General features: G+C 45.3%; 1 protein-coding gene across 1 annotated transcript; it reads left to right on the top strand.

The window, feature by feature from the left end:
• Positions 1–902: 902 nt before the first annotated feature.
• On the top strand, positions 903–22,113 carry LOC120319388 (BPI fold-containing family B member 3-like). The gene is made up of 16 exons (XM_039368205.1): positions 903–1,057; positions 2,144–2,269; positions 5,203–5,773; positions 6,095–6,196; positions 7,692–7,832; positions 8,539–8,602; positions 9,136–9,196; positions 9,889–9,980; positions 11,078–11,260; positions 12,067–12,120; positions 13,204–13,371; positions 17,373–17,440; positions 19,317–19,353; positions 20,346–20,409; positions 20,639–20,709; positions 21,842–22,113. The coding sequence occupies exons 2-16, from the start codon at positions 2,158–2,160 to the stop codon at positions 21,872–21,874; spliced, it is 1,821 nt and encodes a 606-aa protein (XP_039224139.1). The 5' UTR covers positions 903–1,057; positions 2,144–2,157; the 3' UTR covers positions 21,875–22,113.
• Positions 22,114–22,351: the final 238 nt, after the last annotated feature.

Below are 22,351 nucleotides of genomic sequence, written 5' to 3'. Positions count from 1 at the left end.
TCATTTCTAGCACTGATGATGTTCCCTAGTTGGGTCATGAAACGTCTGCAAGAAAACAAACAAGTTCAGAGAGGACCAAGGACCCCCACAGTCCTCCTCCTCCTCCTCTCTGCAAATCCCACTCCCCTCTGATACCTAGTTTGGTAATAAAACATCTGCATTAGGTGGCGCAGCAGTTAGAGGGCAGTACTGCAGGCCACTTTAGCTGATTGTGTTCAGCAGGTCAGCGGTTCAAATCTCACCGGCTCAACGTTGACTCAGCCTTCCATCCTTCCGGGGTAGGTAAAATGAGGACCCAGATTGTTGGGGGCAATGTAAATATATATATACATTGCTCACTGGTGTACACTGCTTAGAGAGTGCTTGCACTTAAAGCGGTATATAAGTCTCATAAATAAATAAATAAATATATTATCAAGCCCAGGGACCACCAAGGACTTCACAGTCTTCCTCCTCCTCCTCCTCCTCCCCGCACACCTCCCTCCCTTCTAGCACTGATAACGTTACTCTTTTGGGTAATGAAACATCTGCAAGAGAATAACCAAGCCCCGAGAGACCACCCAGGACCCCACAGTACAAGCATGTTCCTATCCTTCAACACAACAACCAGAGATTGACAAGCAAAATCTCCCTTCCGTGAAATTCGAGAGACGAGAGCCAGCATCTCATCCAGGATAGCTGGAGGTCACCGGACCGGAGACGACTATGAAACCGGATCGTGGCTTTCCTGGTTCGGCTGGGGGGTGGGGGTGGGATTGAAATCGGAAATTGGCATCCCAGTTCAAGTTGGATCAAAGGCACCTGCTGAGTTGTTCAAGACACGGAGTTACTCAACTGACCCATTTTAAAGATGTCTAAAAGCCTGTTTGCCTTGGAGATAATCACTTGCCACTTTATACCAAAGCAAACATCAGGGCTTTTCCACAGAAAGGCCTTTTTCCTCATTCCTGACACAGATTATTTGGTATAAAAGGACCGTCGGTTTTGGGCCCACGACATCTTCCTTGGCGACGGACAGGAACCGGGGAACACCTTGTAAACCTACTGGTTGACCAAGGTAAGGCTCACCGTCTCCTTGGGGGGAGGGGGGGAGGTTTCACAGATTTGTTCCTTTCTAAAATGGCGCTCAATCTAGACTAGAACAGAGTGGAGCTGGAAGGGACCGTAGAGGTCATCTAGTCCAGTGGTTCTTAACCTTTTTGAACGAATCGCCCCCTTGAGCCAATGAGGAAGTTGTCATCGCCCTTCCTCCCCCGACATCACCTCTCAATCACAACATAGGAAATAATCTTCAATTTATGCAAACCCTTGTTTTGTTTTCTTTCAAATTGTCATCAGGACATAGCGATGCAAATAATTTATTTCCATCCAGTCTTTTTCCCATAGCTCCCATAGTCTGGCCAATGGTGCGCCACTGCATGGGTAGAGGCTGCTGCGCAACACGCACGAAGACAAGCGATGCGTCTTCACATATGTACGGCGTTCTGTACTGAAGCTAGCTGGAGGAACATTGGAAAACACCATTCAATCCACTAATAGCGAGCGATCTGATGACAGATACCGTATACAGTCATTCACTGTATGAAAAAGTCTCAAAAGTGTCCCCAAAACTTCTCGCTCCATCACCCCCTTTTCGTTCCTTGGCCCCCGGCGTCGTCCCTTTTCCTTCCATCGCCCCTCTGAAAAATGAAATCGCCCCCCTGGGGGGCAATATCGCCCAGGTTAAGAACCACTGGTTTAGTCCAGCTCCCTGCTCAAACACAGGGTGGGATTCTTGGGTGGAAGACCCAGGGCACCATGAGGTAGAAGGGAAGACAGACAGCCAAGGGGGCAAAGGCTGTGGAGGGCCAGAGACCTCCTCTCTACCTCCAACCCCAGTTGCGCTTTGTTAGCACTGCTGGAGATAAAAGTTCCTGGTTCAAGCAGGACTCAAACGCAAGTTGCCCTTGTTGAGAAACACTGACCCAATCCCACCCTCCCCACCTGCCCACTGCAGGAATTTAGTATTATGGTATATCATAATTAGCCCCAGGCCTTTGAGAGAACCAGCTGTGCTTTGGAAAAACATCTCGTGATCCTTCAACGTTCTGCTCTCTGGATACCAGTGGATGATTTTGATTTATCCTATTCCGTTTTTCCCCAGGTACCAGAATCAACATGCTGAAGGCTTTGGCCCTTCTTCTCCTTGGTGGTCTCCTGCCCATCTGCCAAGGTGGAGCAGGAAACCTATTGTCTGTGGCCCAGGTGGACCAGGCCGTTCTGGAGAACCGTGAGTCTTGTTTTCTTTCTCTCCTTGCAAACCAAAACTCAGAGGATTTGGAAAGGAGATTCCTTGGTGATGTTCTGAAACACTGAACTCCTGAATTTGTATTATGGAGTCCCAAAGGTGCTTTTTCCCCAAAAGGCAACTGGGCTGCCTTGATTTTTTGTTTTTCTTTGAAAGTGTTTCACTTCTCATCCAAGAAGCTTCTTCAGTTTAAACTCCAACATGATAGAACTGAAAAAGTTAGAATAGAATAGAATAGAATAGAATAGAATAGAATAGAATAGAATAGAATAGAATAGAATAGAATAGAATAGAATATGTAGAGTAGAGTAGAGTAGAGTAGAGTAGAGTAGAGTAGAGTAGAGTAGAGTAGAGTAGAGTGGAGTGGAGTGGAGTGGAGTGGAGTGGAGTAGAATAGCATAGCATAGCATAGCATAGCGTAGCGTAGCGTAGAGTAGAGTAGAGTAGAGTAGGGTAGGGTAGGGTATGGTAAGGTAGGGTAGGGTAGAATAGAATAGAATAGAATAGGAATAGGAATAGGAATAGGAATAGAATACGATAGGATAGGATGGGATGGGATGGGATGGGATGGGATGGGATGGGATGGGATGGGATGGGACGGGACGGGACAGAACAGAACAGAATAGAATAGAATATGTAGAGTAGAGTAGAGTAGAGTAGAGTAGAGTAGAGTAGAGTAGAGTAGAGTAGAGTGGAGTGGAGTGGAGGGGAGTGGAGGGGAGTGGAGTAGAATAGCATAGCATAGCATAGCATAGCATAGCGTAGCGTAGCGTAGCGTAGAGTAGAGTAGAGTAGAGTAGAGTAGGGTAGGGTAGGGTAGGGTAGGGTAAGGTAGGGTAGGGTAGAATAGAATAGAATAGAATAGAATAGAATAGAATAGAATAGAATAGGAATAGGAATAGGATGGGATGGGATGGGATGGGATGGGATGGGATGGGATGGGACGGGACGGGACGGGAGGGGACGGGACAGAACAGAATAGAATAGAATAGAATAGAATAGAATATGTAGAGTAGAGTAGAGTAGAGTAGAGTAGAGTAGAGTAGAGTAGAGTAGAGTGGAGTGGAGTAGAGTGGAGTGGAGTGGAGTGGAATAGCATAGCATAGCGTAGTATAGCGTAGGGTAGGGTAGGGTAGAGTAGAGTAGAATAGAATAGAATAGAATAGAATAGAATAGAATAGAGCTGGAAGGGACCTTGGAGGTCTTCTAGTCGAGCCCCCTCCTCAAGCAGGAGAACCTATACTGTCTCCGATGGGTGAATGTCTAGTCTCTTCTTAAAAATCTCCAGTGATGGAGCACCCACGATTTCTGAGGGCAAGGAGTTCCACTGGTTGGTTGTCCTCACTGTCAGGAAGTTTCTCCTTAATTCCAGGTTGCTTCTCTCCTTGATCAGCTTCCAACCCTTGTTTCTCGTCCTTCCCTCTGGTGCTTTGGTGAACAACCTGACCCCCTCCTCTTCTTTGTGGCAGCCCCTCAGATACTGGAAGGCTGCTATCGTGTCTCCCCTGTTTCTTCTTTTCTTTAGACTAGCCAAACCCAAGTCCTGCAGTTCTTTGTATGTTTTAGTCTCCAGGCACTGGATCATTTTAGTTGCTCTTCTCTGAAAGTCCAGTTGCCTTTGACCTAGATGATTGAGAATCTTCATAGATGACCCTTAGAGAGATGTCCTCTGGGAGATCACAGAGAATGGAAGGGTCAGTTGGGTGGGTGAGGAAATCCAATGATAGGTTTGCCCCAGATTTTTTATGGTACAGCCTTTTCCAGATTGAGTGTCTTCCAGTAATGTGGGACCTATGCTCCCAGGGTCTTCTTCAGGCAAACGTCCAAAAAAATCAAGATGATGGAGTCCTTGGTGTTTGCCAAGCTTGGTGGTTTTCTTCCAGATATTTCATTACCCAACTAAGTAACATGCTAGAACGTTGGGTAGAATCTAGTTAGGTCATGGAACATTTTCAAGAAAGCAACTAAGATCAGAGAGCATCAAGGACGTCACAGTTTAATCCTGAGCTACACAAATCCTCTTCTGTAAGTCAGGATAGTGCCTAAAACAGCATGCTTGAACCCCTACCCCTGTTTATGTGTGCTCAGCTGTCAACCTCACTATCTTGCCCATCTTCTACAACACTCTAGTCCAGTGGTTCTCAATCTTTCTAATGCCTCGACCCCATAATACAGTTCCCCATGTTGTGGTGACCCCCAACCACTTATACATCACCAGGTGCCAGGGCCGTGGCCAAAGAAAAGGGGGGAAAATGGCAGACAGCCTTGTTTGGCGACCCCCGTGAAATGGTCGTTCGACCCCAAATGGGGTCCCGACCCACAGGTTGAGAACCACTGCTCTAGTCTGTTCCAAGAATTTCCTAGGCAGATGGACCTCTACAATGTCTTAGTGGTTAATCATGGATATCTGATTTTAGGACTAAGGTGTAGGTCTCTTTGGACCTACCTTGAAGGGCAGAGCAATTGGGTGTCTTTCTTCTCCTGAACTTCTCCAGAACTTCTTTCTTCATCCAATTTGAGTTGGAAAGTGCTCCTTACCAGAACTGTGCTGGTATGGGCTACCGTCAACTCTGAACCTGGAGAACATTATCCCAGAACTTAGGGGCATTAAAAATGTTTTCCCAAAACATTTTCAAACTCATCTCCACATCTGTAAAGACTGATACCTTTTTTTTTTAAAAAAAGTAAATGTTAACCTTTTGGGAATTTTAGCAAGATACATCAAATGTTCTGGCTTTGCTACATTAATAAAGGTAAGTCTGGCCAAAGACAGACAGGTGTGTGGGAATGGAAAACTAAGAAAAATCAAGAATAACTTTAGTAACTCAGCTAAAGATGCTGCAACTGCTAATAACAATAGCTCAGAGTTTAAATTTAATTTATCTCCTGTAATAATTGTTCTCAACCCTCTGCAGTACTCTCAAATGTCCTGACCAAAGATGACCTGCTTCAAGGACTTACTGGAGGAGCAAGTAAAAATGTCCTAGGAGTGTTGAACGGAGGAGAAGATGAAGGACCACTTGGTGGTGTTCTTGGAGGGCAAGATGGAGGTCTTCTTGGTGGTGTTCTTGGAGGGCAAGATGGAGGTCTTCTTGGTGGTGTTCTTGGAGGGCAAGATGGAGGTCTTCTTGGTGGTGTCCTCGGAGGTCAAGGTGGAGGTCTTCTTGATGGTGTCCTCGGAGGTCAAGATGGAGGTCTTCTTAATGGCGTCCTCAGAGGTCAAGGTGGAGGTCTTCTTGATGGTGTCCTCGGAGGTCAAGATGGAGGTCTTCTTAATGGCGTCCTCAGAGGTCAAGGTGGAGGTCTTCTTGATGGTGTCCTCGGAGATCAAGATGGAGGTCTTCTTAATGGTGTCCTCAGAGGTCAAGGTGGAGGTCTGCTTGGTGGTGTCCTTGGGGGGCCAAATAGAGGACTTCTTCGTGGTGTCCTTGGGGGGCCAAATGGAGGACTTCTTCGTGGTGTCCTTGGACGTGAAGATCTCCTGGGGTGAGTTACTTATTGTCAGACCTTATACCTAGGCTTGATGTTAAATCTTCAGATACTTGAACCTTAATTTGGTTCTTGACTTGACTCAATGGAAGACTCCAACATGATAGAAACTTACCGACAGATTGCAGACAGATGATGTCTGGGGTTATTTCACTGAATGTCCTTCACAATTTTATTTTCTGTTCTTAAGCTCACCATTAAGCTCACCTTTATCTTTGGTCTGAAATGGTACAAAGTTTCCTGCCTGAGCAGGGGGTTGGACTAGAAGACCTCCAAGGTCCCTTTCAACTCTATTATTATTATTACTATTATCTCCAGGTTGAAGCTTGTGGATATCATCCTTCCCAAAGTCTCCTTGAAGCTGTTTCCAGTTGGAATCGGACTGAACATCTACACCAAAATAGCCCTCAATGGCAACACGTGAGTTGTGTTCCTTGGGAAATAGCAAACCCTGCTCCCTTTCCTGGCTGAAATTTCCACAGGGAGTATTTCCTAGTCACCTCCTTCCTCTCAGCTTTAGTTTTGACGTAGTCAGAGATATATTAATAGCCTAAAGTTGAAGGCCTCCTCAATCAAAACCTGGGTAGGTTTGTCAAAGTGACTGTTGTCTACAGACAGGTTTTAAAATATATCAGTCTGGACAAAGAGACCAGTCCTTGGGAGGAGGTGCAACACCACAACACAAATGATGGGTTCCGCGTCTCCAGGTACTTTTATGGAGTGAGGAAATCCACCTTCTCGTTCCTTTGGATCCTAAGTTGGATCCCACCAGTGACTGTGACGCTCCAGATCTGCAAAAGCTCAGGTCATCCATCCCACTTGGTTTAATTAAGCAAAAAAAGACTCCTGGTTCATGTCTTTCTTCCAAGGGGATACTTTACTGAGTCACCTAGTCCTAGTCACCTCCCATCTTGGCTACTGCAATGCGCTCAACATGGGGCTGGCCTTGAAAAGCATCCGGAAGCTCCAGTTGGTGCGAAAGGCGGCATCCTGCATGATTTTGCGTGCATGTGTTCACCTCTCCTGCGGGAGCTGCGTCGGTTGCCAATTCAAGGTGCTGATTGTCACCTTTAAAGCCCTTGGTTTGGGGCCAGGTTATCTGAAGGACCATCTCCTGCTGGTCACATCCACCTGACTCACTCGAGCAGAGAGGCAAGGGATGTCATGGGTTCTGTCCCCTAGGGAGATACATCAGACAGGACCCAGAAGAAAGGCCTTTCCATCGTGATACCCTCCTTGTTGTTTTGAAGGAACATGTTCTACCCAATCCACCTGAGCAGGGAGACAAAGGATGTTATGGGTCCCCTCCCTTAAGGAGATCCACTGGCAGGACCCAGAAGAAGGACCTTCTCCATCGTGACTCCCTCCTAGTCATTTTGAAGGACCATCTTTTCCCAGTTACGTCCACCCAACCCACTAGAACAGGGAGTCAGAGAATTTTATGCCCCCCCCCCTTAAGGAGATCCATCTGGCAGGACCCAGAAGAAGGGCCTTCTCTGTGGTGGCTCCCTCCCTATGAAACATCATCCCTACAAAGATTAGACTGGCCCCCACTCTGACACTCATACCAGCCACTTCCGGAAGTCCGTTCTAGACCTCGAAGGCCTGGTGGAGGCCGCCTAGAATGGCCCTCTGGAAGTGCATGGATGCCACTTCCAGAAGTCCGTTCTAGGCCTCAGAGGCCCAGGCCCGCATCGCATAAGAGAACCGGTTGTTCAGGTATTTGAATCCCACCACTGGAAAGAACCATTATTTAAACCTTCTTGAGCTGCTAGAAGGAAAGTTGGGGAGCTAAACCTAATAAAAAAAGAAATATGAAAAAGCTGGCACACTTTGCAAACTAGGAGATTCTTTGGGAAACTAGAGTTGGTTCAATAAACAGCCTCGTCTTTATTTTTTGGGGGGCATTTTTCAGGATTCTGGGAGGCCCGTTGACCCTCCTGGTAGAAGTGAACCTCACAGCCAAGGCTCAGCTGGTCCAGGACAAGATGGGATCCCCCAAACTTCTCATTGAGAATTGTAAGACCAATCTTGGTGGCTTTCGGATCTTGTCTGGGTGAGTCCTTCCTTGTACATCACAAATAGACACTTAATGTGTGTGTGTGTGGGGGGGGGGGTGTTGAATGAATAGATCAAGAATGCTAGACTGTCCATTGAGGTCGTACTATGGACCAAAGTCACCCTCCAGGCCAGGGGTAGGCAACCTTGGCTCTTTTATGACTGGTGGACTTCAACTCCCAGAATTCCTGAGCCAGCCATGCTGAGAGGAAAGGGAGAGGTTTCCAAACTGAGCCATGATGGCTCAGGAATTCTGGGAGTTGAAGTCCACGAGTCATGAGGGGGCCATAGTTCCCCCATGCTGGCTCATGAATTCTGGGAATTGAAGTCCACAAAAGTCATGAGGGGGCCATAGTTCCCCCATGCTGGCTCAGGAATTCTGGGAGTTGAAGTCCACAAGTCATAAAAGAGCCAAGGTTGCCTACCCCTGGTCTAACCTAACCCTAAGCTGTGGGATTGGTCCTAATGTTCTAGGACAGGGGTCTGCAACCTTGACAACTTTAAGACTTGTGGACTTCAGCTTCCAGAATTCCTCAGCCAGCTATTCTGGAAGCTGAAGTCCACAAGTCTTAAAGTTGTCAAGGTTGCAGACCCCTGTCCTAGGATGAAGCTTGATTTTTCTCTTATGGACCAACAGAATCTTTTATGTGGCAAAGAATGATAGAGCATCCAGATGATTAATTATCCCCCCCTTCGTTTCCAAGGCTCCTTCCATTCTCACTGGACAACGTTCTGAGTGCTCTTTTGAATAAAGTCGTCCCTGGATTGGTGAGTCTTCCGGCAGAATTATGCCTGTCCCCTTTGAGTACCGTAGCTACAAAGAGCACAAATTCACAATTTGGGCCATCAGTCAGAGAGGACCAGCCCAGAATAGCCTTGTAAGGTCAAGAAATGCAATTAGATTCTGCTGGACTCAGAGTAGCCCACCAGGTGAATAGACTGGAGTGAGGTGAGATGATTCATGGGCCTGACAGATAGAAAGAATAACAAGAATAATGAATAACTAGGTTGAAAGGGACCATTTGAGGTCTTGCAGTCCACCCCCTTGCTCAAGCAGGAGACCTTATAGACCAGCCAAACCCAAGTCCCGCAGCCGTTCTTCATCTGTTTTAGTCTCCAGGCCTTTAATCCTCTTAGTTGCTCTTCTTTCCACTTTTTCCCAAAGTCTCAACATCTTTTTCGTAACGCAGTGACCAAAACTGGTGCAGGATTCCAGGTGGGGCTTGACTAAGGCTTTTTAAAGTGGTGCTAAGACTTCCCGTGATTTTGATTCTATGCCTCTGTTTTCTCCTCTGCTGCAGCTGTGTCCAGTTGCCGATGTTGTCCTGAACCTTCTCAACACTATTCTCAGCACCGTCAACAGTAAGGATTTTTCTTATGGTTGGGATGTATTCTGCCTTGTTTATTTTATTATTTTATTTTATTTTATTTTATTTTATCTTATTTTATTATTTTATTTTATTTTATTATTTTATTTTATTATTTATTTTATTTTATTTTATTATTTTATTTTATTTTATTTTATTATTTTATTTTATTATTTTATTTTATTTTATTAATTTATTTATTATTTCATTTTATTATTTTATTTTATTATTTTATTTTATTTTATATTTTATTATTTTATTTTATTTTATTATTTTATAGAATAGAATAGAATAAAGAATAGAATATAGACTAGACTAGAATAAGAATAAGAATAAAAATAAGAATAAGACTAGACTAGACTAGACTAGACAAGACTAGACTAGACTAGACTAGACTAGACTAGACTAGAACAGAAATTAGAATAGAATAGAATAGAATAGAATAGAATGGAATGGATAGGATAGGATAGGATAGGATAGGATAGGATAGGATAGGATAGGATAGGATAGAGCTGGAAAGGACCTTGGAGGTCTTCTAGTCCAACCACCTGCTCAATGGTTGGTCGTAAATTGGGGACTAGCTGTATTCTCACAGCTGGAGCAGGTGCAGCACTGGACCTGTTAGAGACATCCTAAAGGCCTGATGTGTTTTTTCCCTCTCACACTCTTTTTCTTTATCCCTGACAGGTGTGTGTCCATTTGGGATCCTTGGAAGTCTGCATTACACCCTGGCTGGTTTGCCACTGTTCAAGGACCAACACATCATTCTGAATCTAAACGTAAGGCTTGTTTCCCACTTGTTTCCAACACCTGAGCTGCTGCTGCTGCTTCTCCATGTGTCTTCCTCTGATTGCAGTCCTCGACCAGGTTTGATCAGGTCCACAATACGTTCAGATTAACTTCATTTATCGCAAAACAGTCTTTGCCCAGGAATCTTCTCAGCTAACGTTCGCTTGGAGTTAGATAAGGGTCCACGGAATTCAAAGCGGGTTGGATTTTGATTGCTTGTGACTACGTAGGGATTCTAGGCCGATGCCTCTTTTGACGCCGCCCGCAGTTTCTGCCCCTGCAGTTTTCCTGAAAATAAAAATTCCTCAACCTACTGGGACTTGTTTTTGGGTGGGCATCTTTAAGGTTGCACGGTTGTGCATGCCTTAACCCAGGTATTTAAGCCTTGGGGGCTAAACTGTCATAAAAATACAGTCACATGACCAGAGGACACTGCAAATGGCCGTAAATGCAGCCATGTTGCTGATGTCTGAAGTCATTTGACCAGGGAATGACCTTGGAACTGGGTCATAACTCCCTTTTTCCAATAGGTTGCAACTTTAGAATAGAATAGAGTAGAATAGAGTAGAGTAGAGTAGAGTAGAGTAATAGAATAGAATAGAACATAGAAATAGAATATAGAATAGAATAGAACATAGAATAGAATAGAACATAGATCATAGAACAGAATAGAATAGATTGAACATAGAAATAGAAATAGAATAGAATAGAATAGAATAGAATAGAATGGAATGGAATGGAATGGAATAAATAGAATAGAGCTGGAAGGGACCTTGGAGGTCTTCTAGTCCAGCCCCCTGCTCAAGCAGGAGAACCTAGATAGGTGAATGTCTAGTCTAACCCAGTTCTAGGTCAAGGACGACCTGTAGACTAATTCTCCTTGACTGTAAAGCTACAGTAACAGAATCTTGCAGGTCTGAAAATGCAAATCTCCTGCAGCCTCCTTTACAGCCATAGAAACTAGGGTGGGTTTCTTCTGAACTTCTTTTTCCCCACCCATTATGCAACTACGGGCTATGACCTCTCTTATCTGTCTGTTTGTTTGGTGCTCTCCAATACATTCTCTCGTGACCTTTGATCTTTCCAGCTCATGATGACCGACCTCAAAGGCCAACCTATGGACTTTCCTGGAGCCCAAAACACCTCTTGGCCTCTGCCTCCCGCCATGGACGGTACTTCTCGGCTGATGCTTCCCCGTGACCTCCTGTCCTCCTTGCTCCAGACGCTCGTATCGAAAGGAGGGTTCGACGCAGACCTCACTGAACTGGCGGTGAGCCATCTTATAATAATAATAATAATAATAATAATAATAATAATAGTAATAAAGTTGGAAGGGACCTTGGAGGTCATTGAGTCCAACCCCCTGCTCAGGTAGGAAACCCTACACCATTTCGGACAAATGGCTGTCCAGTCTCTTCTTAAAAACTTCCAGTGTTGGAGCATTCACAACTTCTGGAGGCAGGTTGTTCCACTGGTTAATTGTTCTCACTGTCAGGAAGTTTCTCCTTAGTTCCAGGTTGCTTTTCTCCTTGATTAGTTTCCATCCATTGCTTCTTGTCCTGCCTTCAGGGGCTTTGGAGAACAGAACAGAATAAGAAGGGACCTTGGAGGTCATCTAGTTCAGCCCTCTGCTCAGGCAGGAAACCCTATACCATTTCAGACAAATGGCTGTTCAGTCTCTTCTTCTTCTTCTTCTTCTTCTTCTTCTTCTTCTTCTTCTTCTTCTTCTTCTTCTTCTTCTTCTTCTTCTTCTTCTTCTTCTTCTTCTTCTTATTATTATTATTATTATTATTATTATTCTAACAACAATAATAACAACAACAACAACAACAATAATAATAATAATTATTATTATTATTATATCAGCGCCTTTAACCATCTTTTCTTCCTTTTCTTCTTTCTTCCAATTTGTTTTCCGGGACAACGAGTGGATTTGTCTTTTGGAGTGGCGGAAAGAAGCTAACACAATCCAAAGAAATCACCACATCAGACAGAAAAACCTGGGCCAACTGGGAATAAGATGTTGCAGGAGTTGTTGTTGTTTTTTTCTCTGACTATCGGTGTCATTTCTTCTAGCTTCGTGGATCCGTTCCAATGACTACATCGGCTCTTCGGTCTGTGCTACCCGAGGTAAAATCTCAAATATACAAGAGGTCTCATAATCATAATTGGCTTCCCCCCCCCCCCGCAGGCTTTGGGATAAGATTAGGTGAGTGGCCTCAGAAGTTTGAGGTGGTGCCAGGTTTTTGTGGCTTTTACAGGTAATCCTCGGCGTACAGACCATAATTGAACTCAGAATGTCTGTGGGACAGTTATTAAATGAGTTTTGCTCCATTTTACGCCCTTTTCTTGCCTCAGTTGTTAAGTAAATCGTTGCAGATATTAAGCGAGTAACGTGGTTTTTAAGTGAAAACGGCTTCCCCCGTTGACTTTGAATGTCAGAAGGTCGCAAAAGGGGATCACATGACCCCAGGACATTGCAACAGTCATAGGTACATGCCAGTTTCCAAGCCTTTGACCCCGGGACGCTGCAACAATCATAAATACAAGTCAGTTGCCAAGCATCTGAATTTTGATCACGTGACCCTGGGGATGCCACGACGGCCATAAGGGTGAAAAACGGTCATAAATCACTTTTTTCGGCCCCTTTGTAACTTCTTCAGACGGTCGCTAAATGAACCGTTGTAAGTTGAGGACAAGTTATAATGTGTTCCATGTGTTTCAATGTATAGCTTTTGTGGTTTTCGTGCTGCTTTAATTTTGGGTTGGGAGCTGCCCAGAGCTGGTGAGAAAATGGGCATCTAGGTAAGATGGATAAATTTGATTGTCATTCTTGTGGGCGCAACGGAACACATTAAAAATGAAATTTAGTTGCTTGCTTCCAAAGTGTACACATACATAACACACGTGTACCTTACGGTACAATTGCACTTTAGATTACAAATAGTTTCCCCCGGACTGCATAGCAGAGACTTCGGTGCAATATTTTTTTCCACGAGGACTGATTTAGTTCACCTGGGCCTAAATCTTGCATAGAAGAACAATAGCCAACATTTTCGTTTTCCATAAGGAAGTCCAGTTGCCTGTGTGTGTGTGTGTGTGTGTGTGTGTGTGTGTGTGTGTGGAGGGAAGCAGTTTTGGGATAATGGCCAGGGGGGATGTTCTGCCCCTTCTGGTGGGTCCTAACCATTCCTTCTGTCCGATTGTCCACAGTTGTCTCAGCTTGGAGCAGAAGATCTGCCCTTGGTGGTCAAGATTAGAGTCCGTGGACTTCCGGTGGTGTCTTTGCAAAATGGGAAGGCCACGATCCTGCTTGAGGCTGGCCTTCAAATATTCTCCCGTTCCAACTCTAGCCTCATCCTGCTGTTTAACGTGAACACGGTGAGTAAGGAGAGAAGGCCAAGTTCCTCGTACTCATTGGGTGATCCTTGATGTCGAAAGAAAAAAATCTTCATCAGGGTTCAGTCCAAGCCGGGAATAAACAACATGGCAACTGTTTTAATAAGAAGGTTGCAGTTTATTGAAGAGCCAGACAGGAAGATGACTCTGGAAGAAAAGAGAGCGAGCACATGTTGGGAGTGGGTTTTTATACCCTCTGGAGGCTTTTGTTTGGAGTTGTTCCCGTGACATGAACTTTGACCTGAGTCTGAGTGTGCCTTTCTGGTATTCTGATGGTGGTGGGTTAATCCTATTATGTCCCAAAGGCCATATCCTGCTTCCCTGCCACTGTGGCTGATGACTGTTCAACTTTTTTGGTGTGAGGGATTGTTGATTCTTTCTTTCTAATCCTAGCTTTCTGACTCCAGTTCTTCTGACAAGATTATCACATCTGCATTTCTGCAGACCTGGTTTCTGTTTGGGGCAGAGAGACTGGAGGGGGGGGGGCATTAAGATCCTTTGGGGAAATAGATTCTGCCTTTTTAATATTTCCCAAAATATTTCTTTCTCTGCATTCTCCCCACATTGACTTGGAAGGGTCACCAGACTAATAATAATAATAATAATAATAATAATAATAATAATAATAATAATAATAATAATAATAATAGTGATAGGCTCCTTGGGTGCAATCCCAAAACACCTGGAGCACCACTTGAACACCATCGGCATTGACAAATTCGCTATTAGTCAATTCCAAAAGGCGGCCTTACTAGGAACTGCTTCCATCCTGCGACGAGATCTGTAATACCATCAAACATCCACATCTGCCTATCCCAGGTCCTGGGTAAGGACTCGATAAGTAGACAAAATGCCAAATCCAGTCTGAACATCTGGCTGACTGTGCGATGATCCATAATAATAATAATAATAAAGTTGGAAGGGACCTTGGAGGTCATCCAGTCCAACCCCCTGCTCAGGCAGGAAACCCTATGCCATTTCGGACAAATGGCTGTCCAGTCTCTCCTTAAAAACTTCCATTATTGGAGTATTCACCACTTCTGGAGGCAGGTGGTTCCACTGATTAATTGTTCTCACCATCAGGAAACCACTGATTCCTTGGGGCCTCCCCCTGTTTCAAATCTCTCAACTTCCTTGTCCCTAATTACCGGCTTTAATTCTCTTTATTTACTGATAAGGGTAGCTGTTGCAGCCAGTGGGACTTTGCGGCTTCTAAACCCGGCCACCTTATCACAGAAGTAGGTCTTCTGATCCTTGGTGAGCTCTCTCCAAGCACACTGGGGCTTTCAAGGTGTGCCAGGAATGTCCGGGCCTGCTCAGCTGCTCCGTTTTCAAGAGAGACCCGTTCATTGGCGCAGTAAAAAATGTGGGTTTTTTTCCTACTCCGTGAATGGCTTCCTTCCTGTTGAGTTGGGTTGGGGACTGCAGAGAAACCAGGCTTTCTGGTCTCCCAGTAGATGATTGTTACGTCGCCCTAGCTTGGTGCTCCACAAGGGGAAAAAAAAAGCCGCAAACAGGAACGATGAACAAGCTGAACTTTACTACGATGTGTAGATGGGAAAAAGTCGGCACTGAGAATCGCCTGTTCTCCGTGCCTTTACATAAGGGACCTACCCACCCCACCCACACCGGAACCAACATCACCCAGCCGACACTTGGTAAACCACCATCCGGTCGAAAAATATATAACTGCCGCGCCCACCGCGCCCTTATTCCTTCCCGACAATCCATCCAGCCCCATGTCCAACAACAGTCCTCAGCCTTTTGTCGGCCCCTGCGAGGTTCCAAGGCTCCAAAGTATGCTATCTAGATCGTAAGGAGACGCCGGGTGATGATGTCACATGCGCGCTGCAGCGCCACCGGGAATTCTGGGGATGGCCGACCGACACGGGGCGAACAGGAAGCAATTGCGTCATCGGGAAACAGGGAAAGGTCCTTTTCAGTTGGGTCAGCTGGAGGGCGGCGAAGTTAACTGATAGGTTCCCTACCACACCCTGACAGCCTCGCAGGGCACGACAATGACTTGTTGGGAAGCAAGTGTGCTTAATTAGGCATTCATTAAGTAGACATTGGAAAGGATCATTGAATAGAAGAGTTTCTTTGAAGCAACATTGAAGAATGTTAAATTCTAAGAAGACCCTTACTTGAGACGAGGAAGTTGAGGTTGATAGCATAGAATAGACCTGAAAGGGACCTTGGAGGTCTTCTAGTCCAGCCCCCTGATCAAGCAGGAGAATATACACTGACTCAGACAGGTGAATGTTCAGTCTCTTCTTAAAGATCTCCAGTGATGGGGCGTCCATGATTTCTGAAGCTGTTCCCCTGGTTAATTGTTCTCACTGTCAGGAAGTTTCTCCTTAATTCCAGGTTGCTTCTCTCTTTGGTCAGTTTCCAGCTGTTGTTTCTTGTTCTGCCTTCAGGTGTTTTGGAGAATAGCTTGACTCCCTCTTCTTTGGGGCAGCCCCTCAAATACTGGAATGCTGCTATCATGCCGCCCCTATTTCTTCTTTTCTCTAGACTGGCCAAACCCAAATCCCGCAGCCTTTCTTCATATGTTTTAGTCTCCAGGCCTTGGATCATCTTAGTTGCTCTTCTCTGATTTTTTTTTTCTAAAGTCTCAACATCTTTTTTGTGATATGGTGACCAAAATTGGCTGCAGTATTCCAGGTGTGGCCTCACTAGGGTTTTATGTTGTTTTTGTTAATTGCGAAGTCGCGCCCGACCCATCGTGACCCCATGGACAACGTTCCTCCAGGTCTTCCTGTCCTCTACCATCTTCTGGAGTCCATTTAAGTTCACACCTACTGCTTCAGAGACTCCATCCAGCCTCCTCATTCTCTGTTGTCCCTTCTTCTCTTGCCCTCAATCTTTCCCAGCATCAGGCTCTTCTCCAGGGAGTCCTTCCTTCTCATTAGGTGGCCAAAGTATTTGAGTTTCAACTTCAGGATCTGGCCTTCTAAAGAGCAGTCAGGGTTGATCTCTTCTAGGACTGACCGGTTTGAACGCCTTGCAGTCCAAGGGACTCGCAGGCGTCTTCTCCAGCACCAGAGTTCAAAGGCCTCCATTCTTTGGCGCTCAGCCTTTCTTATGGTCCAACTTTCACAGCCATACCTTGCAACTGGGCAAACCATGGCCTGGACTATACGCACTTTTGTTGGCAGGGTGATGTCTCTGCTTTTTAGAATGCTGTCTAGATTTGCCATAGCTTTCCTCCCCAGGAGCAAGCGTCCTTTAATTTCTTGGCTGCAGTCCCCATCTGAGGTGATCTTGGAGCCCAGAAAAATAAAATCTGTCACTACCTCCATTTCTTCCCCATCTGTTTGCCAGGAATTGAGAGGGCCAGATGCCATGATCTTGGTTTTCTTAATGTTGAGTTTCAAGCCAACTTTTGCACTCTCCTTCTTCACTCACATCAAGAGGCTCTTTAGTTCCTCTTCACTTTCTGCCATTAGAGTGGTATCATCTGCATATCTTGGGTTGTTGATATTTCTCCCGGCAATCTTAATTCCAACTTTTGATTCATCTAGCCCTGCCTTTCTCATGATGTGCTCTGCATATAAGTTAAATAGGCAGGGCGAAAGTATACAGCCTTGCCGGACTCCTTTTCCAATTTTGAACCAATCAGTGGTTCCGTGTTCGGTTCTCACTGTTGCTTCTTGACCCACATATAGGTTTCTCAAGAGACAAATGAGATGGTCTGGTACTCCCATCTTTTTAAGAACTTGCCACAATTTGTTGTGATCCACATAATCAAAGGCTTTTGCATAGTCAATGAAGCAGAAGTAGATGTTTTTCTGGAACTCCCTAGCTTTCTCCATGATCCAGCGTATGTTGGCAATTTGATCTCTAGTTCCTCTGCCTCTTCGAAATCCTGCCTGTACTTTATACAGCAGTACTAATACTTTGTGTGATCTTGATTCTATGCCTCTGTTTATACAACCCAGGATTGCATTAGCTTTTTTTGGTTGATGTTATGATTACAGAATATCAGGCTGAGCGGAAGCTTCAGTGTTACACGAACCCAGCTGGGAATCTCTCTAGCCTTGGAAAGGTAAGCAAACTCTAAATCACCTGTGCGATTGTGACCTTTGGACTAACAGGGCTTATTGGAGGATGATGTGTCCTTCAGCCCAATTCAGAATAACAGAACAATAGAGCTGGAAGGGACCTTAGAGGTCTTCTAGTCCAACCCCCTGCTCAAGCAGGAGACCCTATACCATTCCAGACAAATGGATGTGCAATCTCTTCTATTTAAGCCTCCAATGATGGAGCAACCCACAACTTCTGGTGGCAAGCTGTTCCACTGGACTAACTGTTCTCACGGTCACAAAATTTCTACTTAATTCTAGATGGGCTCTCTCCTTGATTAGTTGATAATTTTCTCTCTTGGTCGTTTCCCATCCGTTGCTTCTTGTCCTGCCTTCAGATCCTTTGGAGAATAGGTGGAACCCTGCCTTCTTTGTGGCAGCCCTTCCAATATTGGAAGATTGCTATTATGTCACCCCTGGCCCTTCTCTTTGTTAGACAGAATAACAGCATTGGAAGGGACCTTGGGGGTCATCTAGTCCAACCCCCAGCTCAGGCAGGAGACCCTGTACCATTCCAGACAAATAGTTGTCCAATCTCTTCTTTAAAAAACCTCAGTGTTGGAACACCCACAAACTATTCAGCTTGCATAGAATAATTTCCAACAGGTAGTGCCCAGCATAAACATCCTAGAGCAGTGATGGCGAACCTTTTAGAGACCGAGTGCCCAAACTACAACCCAAAACCCACTTATGCATCTTCGGGGGCTGGGTGGGCGTGGCCCATTGGGTGGGTGTGGCCCATTGGGTGGGTGTGGTCCATTGGGTGGGCGTGGCTGCGGTGGTAACAGTAGACAGGGTGGGATTAAAAAGTTCAATCAATCCATTCCAACTTTGCAAGATTTTTTTTTTTGCCCCGCGAGAAGTTGAAATTGACTGATTGATTGTGTCAGAATCCAATTATATTTCATCTCTAGTTATCAAATATAGAAAACCCCAATTCTGCCTTCTCTGGATTCTGCCATAAGAGGGAGAGAAGGGGGTGAACAAAGGGGCTTTATGGCCCTCACTTCCTTCAGTAGACTTCTAAGGAACTGAATGTGTGCATTGCAAAAGAACTAACCATAAGAATAGGGCCATTTCCTTCCATGTAGTTTCTTTGAAGTCTCCATCCAGCCGGGCAGTGATGAAAAGGGGGGTGGAAGTATAATGCCCGAGACTGTCGCTGAAAGAGGGGGTTGATTGGGTGGGGCTACTGGGGAACCCCTTAAAACCTTGAATGGGAGAGCTTGGATCCCAAGTCCTGTCTAGCATGCCTGCAACCACTTCTTCTTAATAAAGGATTCCTGTTGGAAGAATTATTCCAAGAGTTCTGTCTTCTTAAGATGCAAAGTGGGGGGGGGGGGGCCTTACAGATTGAACCTTTTTTTTTGCACACGGTGGCGGACGCCTAAAGCGAAAAGGTTTTATAAAACCCAGCTAAAGGCCTAGGACTGGGGCACAGAGAGGGCTCTGAGTGCCGCCTCTGGCACCCGTGCCATGGGTTCGCCACCACTGTCCTAGAGAGATAGCTGGTCATCCTTCTGAGACCTCCTTGGACTAAATTGGGATGATATGCAGCTAGTTAGGGACCTGGAGGTTAAAACATATGAAGAACTGATTGCAGGAAAATAAAATACCAGGGGCGACATGATAGCATCTTCCAATATTTGAGGGGCTGCCCCAAAGAAGAGGGAGTCAAGCTATTTTCCAAAGCAGGCTTGGAGTTCCAGCCCACAAGTCTTAACGTTGCCAAGTTTAGGAGACCCCTGACTTGACATGCTCCTGACCTCATGATGCACCTCTGTGGCCTGTTCGGACACATCAGATGTCTTATAAATGTCTTCATTTTCATATTCACAGCGTCTCCCTTGATGTCTCTGAGATGGGCTCTTTTGATGTAAGTCTGTCTCCTACAACTTATTTGCAACACAAATGCTAGAAAATATATTTTCGTTGATCAGGTGAGTTAGAACTATCTGGGTGGATGCTTGAGGCTTCTTATTAGAAGGAGTGAGTTCTAGTTCCGCCTTAGGCAGAAAAGACAGCTGGGTGACTTTGGGCCAATCACCAGGAGACGGTGAGTTCTAGTCCCACCTTAAGCATGAAAGCCAACTGGGTGACTTTGGGCCAATCACCAGGAGATGGTGAATTCTAGTCCCGCCTTAGACATGAAAGATGTCTGGTTAACTGTGGGCCAATCACTAGGAGACAGTGAGTTCTAGTCCCGCCTTAGGCACAAAAGCCAGCTGGGTGACTTTGGACCAATGACCAGGAGACGGTGAGTTCTAGTTCTGCCCTAGATATTAAAGCCAGCTGGGTGACTTTGGCTCAGTCCCTTCCTCTCTTAACCCAACCTACCTCACAGGGTTGTGGTTGTGGGGAAAATAGGGTGAGGATAGTGTGTCAGATACGTTCGCTGCCCAGAGTTATTTATAAAGTAATTAAGACAGAATATAAAACAAATGTCCCTTTTTTCAGTGCTGCTGTAACTTCAAACGGTGGCTAATGGAATCGTCGTAAGCTGAGGACTTCCTCTACATGAATAAACAATGGGAATCAGACCTTTCATTAGCTGATTATGACTTTCCAGGATCCGCAGGGACAGGGGAGCAAAACCCGGAGGGTTTATTTATTAAATTTATATCTTGCCCCAGTGTGTAACACTGTAACTCTGAGCAGCTTCCGATATTAAAAAGATAAAACTCAGCAAATAATATATTGCACATTATAGACAATGCAACAGCCTAGCTAAAAAAAGAAGGAGAGGGGGGGATCGTGCTGGGGAGTCAGCCACTGAACATTTTAAATGTAGCCTATGTGCTACTAATTGCAAAATCCTGTTGCAAAAAATAGAAATAATTCTCCCCCATTTTTTTTTTTTTTTTGCAGGAAAATGCCCTTACAAACTGGATCACAAACATCCTTCAGATCGGGTATCTGCCTCTGATTAACGGTAGGACATCTGATTTGTGTTACTGTAGTGAAGGGGAGTTGCACTTCGACAAATGTATTGTGAGCTGGGGAGGAGGCCAGTTCCATGATGCACTTTATACAGCAGTGTCATCGTGGAAACGACACACATTAAGTAATTTGCAAAGAAGTCGTAGGTGATATCATCATGGCTTCTAGAGAAACACTTATGATGTCGGATCTAACTCTGTGGTTTCGTTGTTTTTGTTTAGTTGGCCTGAACATCCCGCTGCCGAATATTTTCAACCTGAACTTTGCTGACGGTGTTGTTGAAACCCTTGATGTAAGAGCTTGTTTATTTCCTCAAGAAAGATTCCTTCCAAGCTGGTGGTCGTTGTCTTCAAGAAATGAGACCTGACCCACTCAGACCTCTCAAGGGCAAAATGCAATATTTTTACCTCCACATCCAAGGGGAAACTTGACGAAGTGCAGAGTTTACAAAGACCAGAATTTAAATGTGGAAGGAAGAAAGGAAGGAAAGAAGGAAGGAAGGAAGGAAGGAAGGAAGGAAGAAAGAAAGAGAGAAAGAAAGAGGATGGATGGATGGTGAAAGGAAGGAATGAAGAAGGAAGGAAGGGTGGAAGGAAGGAAGATGGATGGATGGTGAAAGGAAAGAAGGAAAGAAGGAGGATGAATGGTGAAAGGAAGGAAGAAAGAAAGAAAGAAAGAAAGGATGGATGGTAAGTGAGGAAGGAAGGAAGGAAGGAAGGAAGGGGATGGATGGATGGATAGATGAAAGGAAGGAGTGAAGAAGGAAGGAAGGGTGGAAGGAAGATGGATGGATGGTGAAAGGAAAGAAGGAAGGAAGGAGGATGAATGATAAAAGGAAGGAAGGAAGAAAGAAAGGAAGGATGGATGGATGGTAAAAGGAAGGAAGGAATGAGGAAGGAAGGAAGGAAGGAAGGGTGGAAGGAAGGAATGAGGATGGATGGTGAAAGAAAAGGAAGGAAGGAAGGAAGGAAGGAAGGAAGGAAGGAAGAAAGAAAGAAAGAAAGAAAGAAAGGAAGGAAGGAAGGATGGATGGATGGTAAAAGGAAGGAAGAAGTGAGGAAGGAAGGAAGGAAGGAAGGGTGGAAGGAAGGAAGGAGGATGGATGGTGAAATAAAAGAAGGAAGGAAGGAAGGAAGGAAGGAAGGAAGGAAGGAAGGAAGGAAGGAAGGAAGGAAGGAAAGAAGGAAGGTGTCCTTTGGCTCAGACCATGCCAGCCAGCCTTCTTCTCCCTGTGGCCAATCAGATCGTCTAGCGTGGAGTCAGGGCTGTGGGCAACAGAATTCCCCTACTTGAAGTCCTGCAGACCATATTAACCCCACGCTGGTGGCCCTCCTAGCAGAAAGCCTTTGCCCTCCACGACTCTCTCTTTTGGATCCCTCTGTCTGGTTGACCAATTCTGAGTGCACCTCTTTTCTGCTCTCCAGGAGGTGGTGGTGATCAATAAGATCCTTAAATAAGACACCGAATGAAGGAACTCCAAGGTGGAGGAACTGGCTCTCCTCCCTCAACCTCTCCGTCATTCTAGAAGCAGGCGAATCTCAAGCTGTCCCAACTTCTCCCTCAGTAGCTCAGTTGCTTCGATCACTGCTTTCATTTCTTCACCGTGGACCACCTTAGATCTACAACTGTTAGAGATCTACCGCCCTCTCTGAGATGACTTGATTAGCTTGCTCAATAAAAAGGTGTTTACAGTGTCTATGCACGTCTGCGTTTTCCTCTCTCCCACCAAGTAGCTGCCTTCAGAAATTGTGGGCACTCCCTCACTGGCAACCGACTCGTGTTTATGAAGGTTTGCAGTGTCCCCGGGGGTCACGTGATCCCCTTTGGAGACCTTCCGACAAGCAAAGTCAACAGTTCACTTAACAACTGAGTGTAGAAAGACAGATCTTTATCAGGGTCCAGTCGAAGCTGGGAATAAACAAAATGGAGACTGA

This window comes from Crotalus tigris, unplaced genomic scaffold (assembly GCF_016545835.1).
Source record: "Crotalus tigris isolate CLP2741 ecotype Arizona unplaced genomic scaffold, ASM1654583v1 scf7180000020719.984301794:720406, whole genome shotgun sequence".
Taxonomy (NCBI): domain Eukaryota; kingdom Metazoa; phylum Chordata; class Lepidosauria; order Squamata; family Viperidae; genus Crotalus; species Crotalus tigris.
The sequence above is the reverse complement of the archived record's forward strand: the minus strand, read 5'-3'. Positions and strand labels throughout refer to the sequence as shown.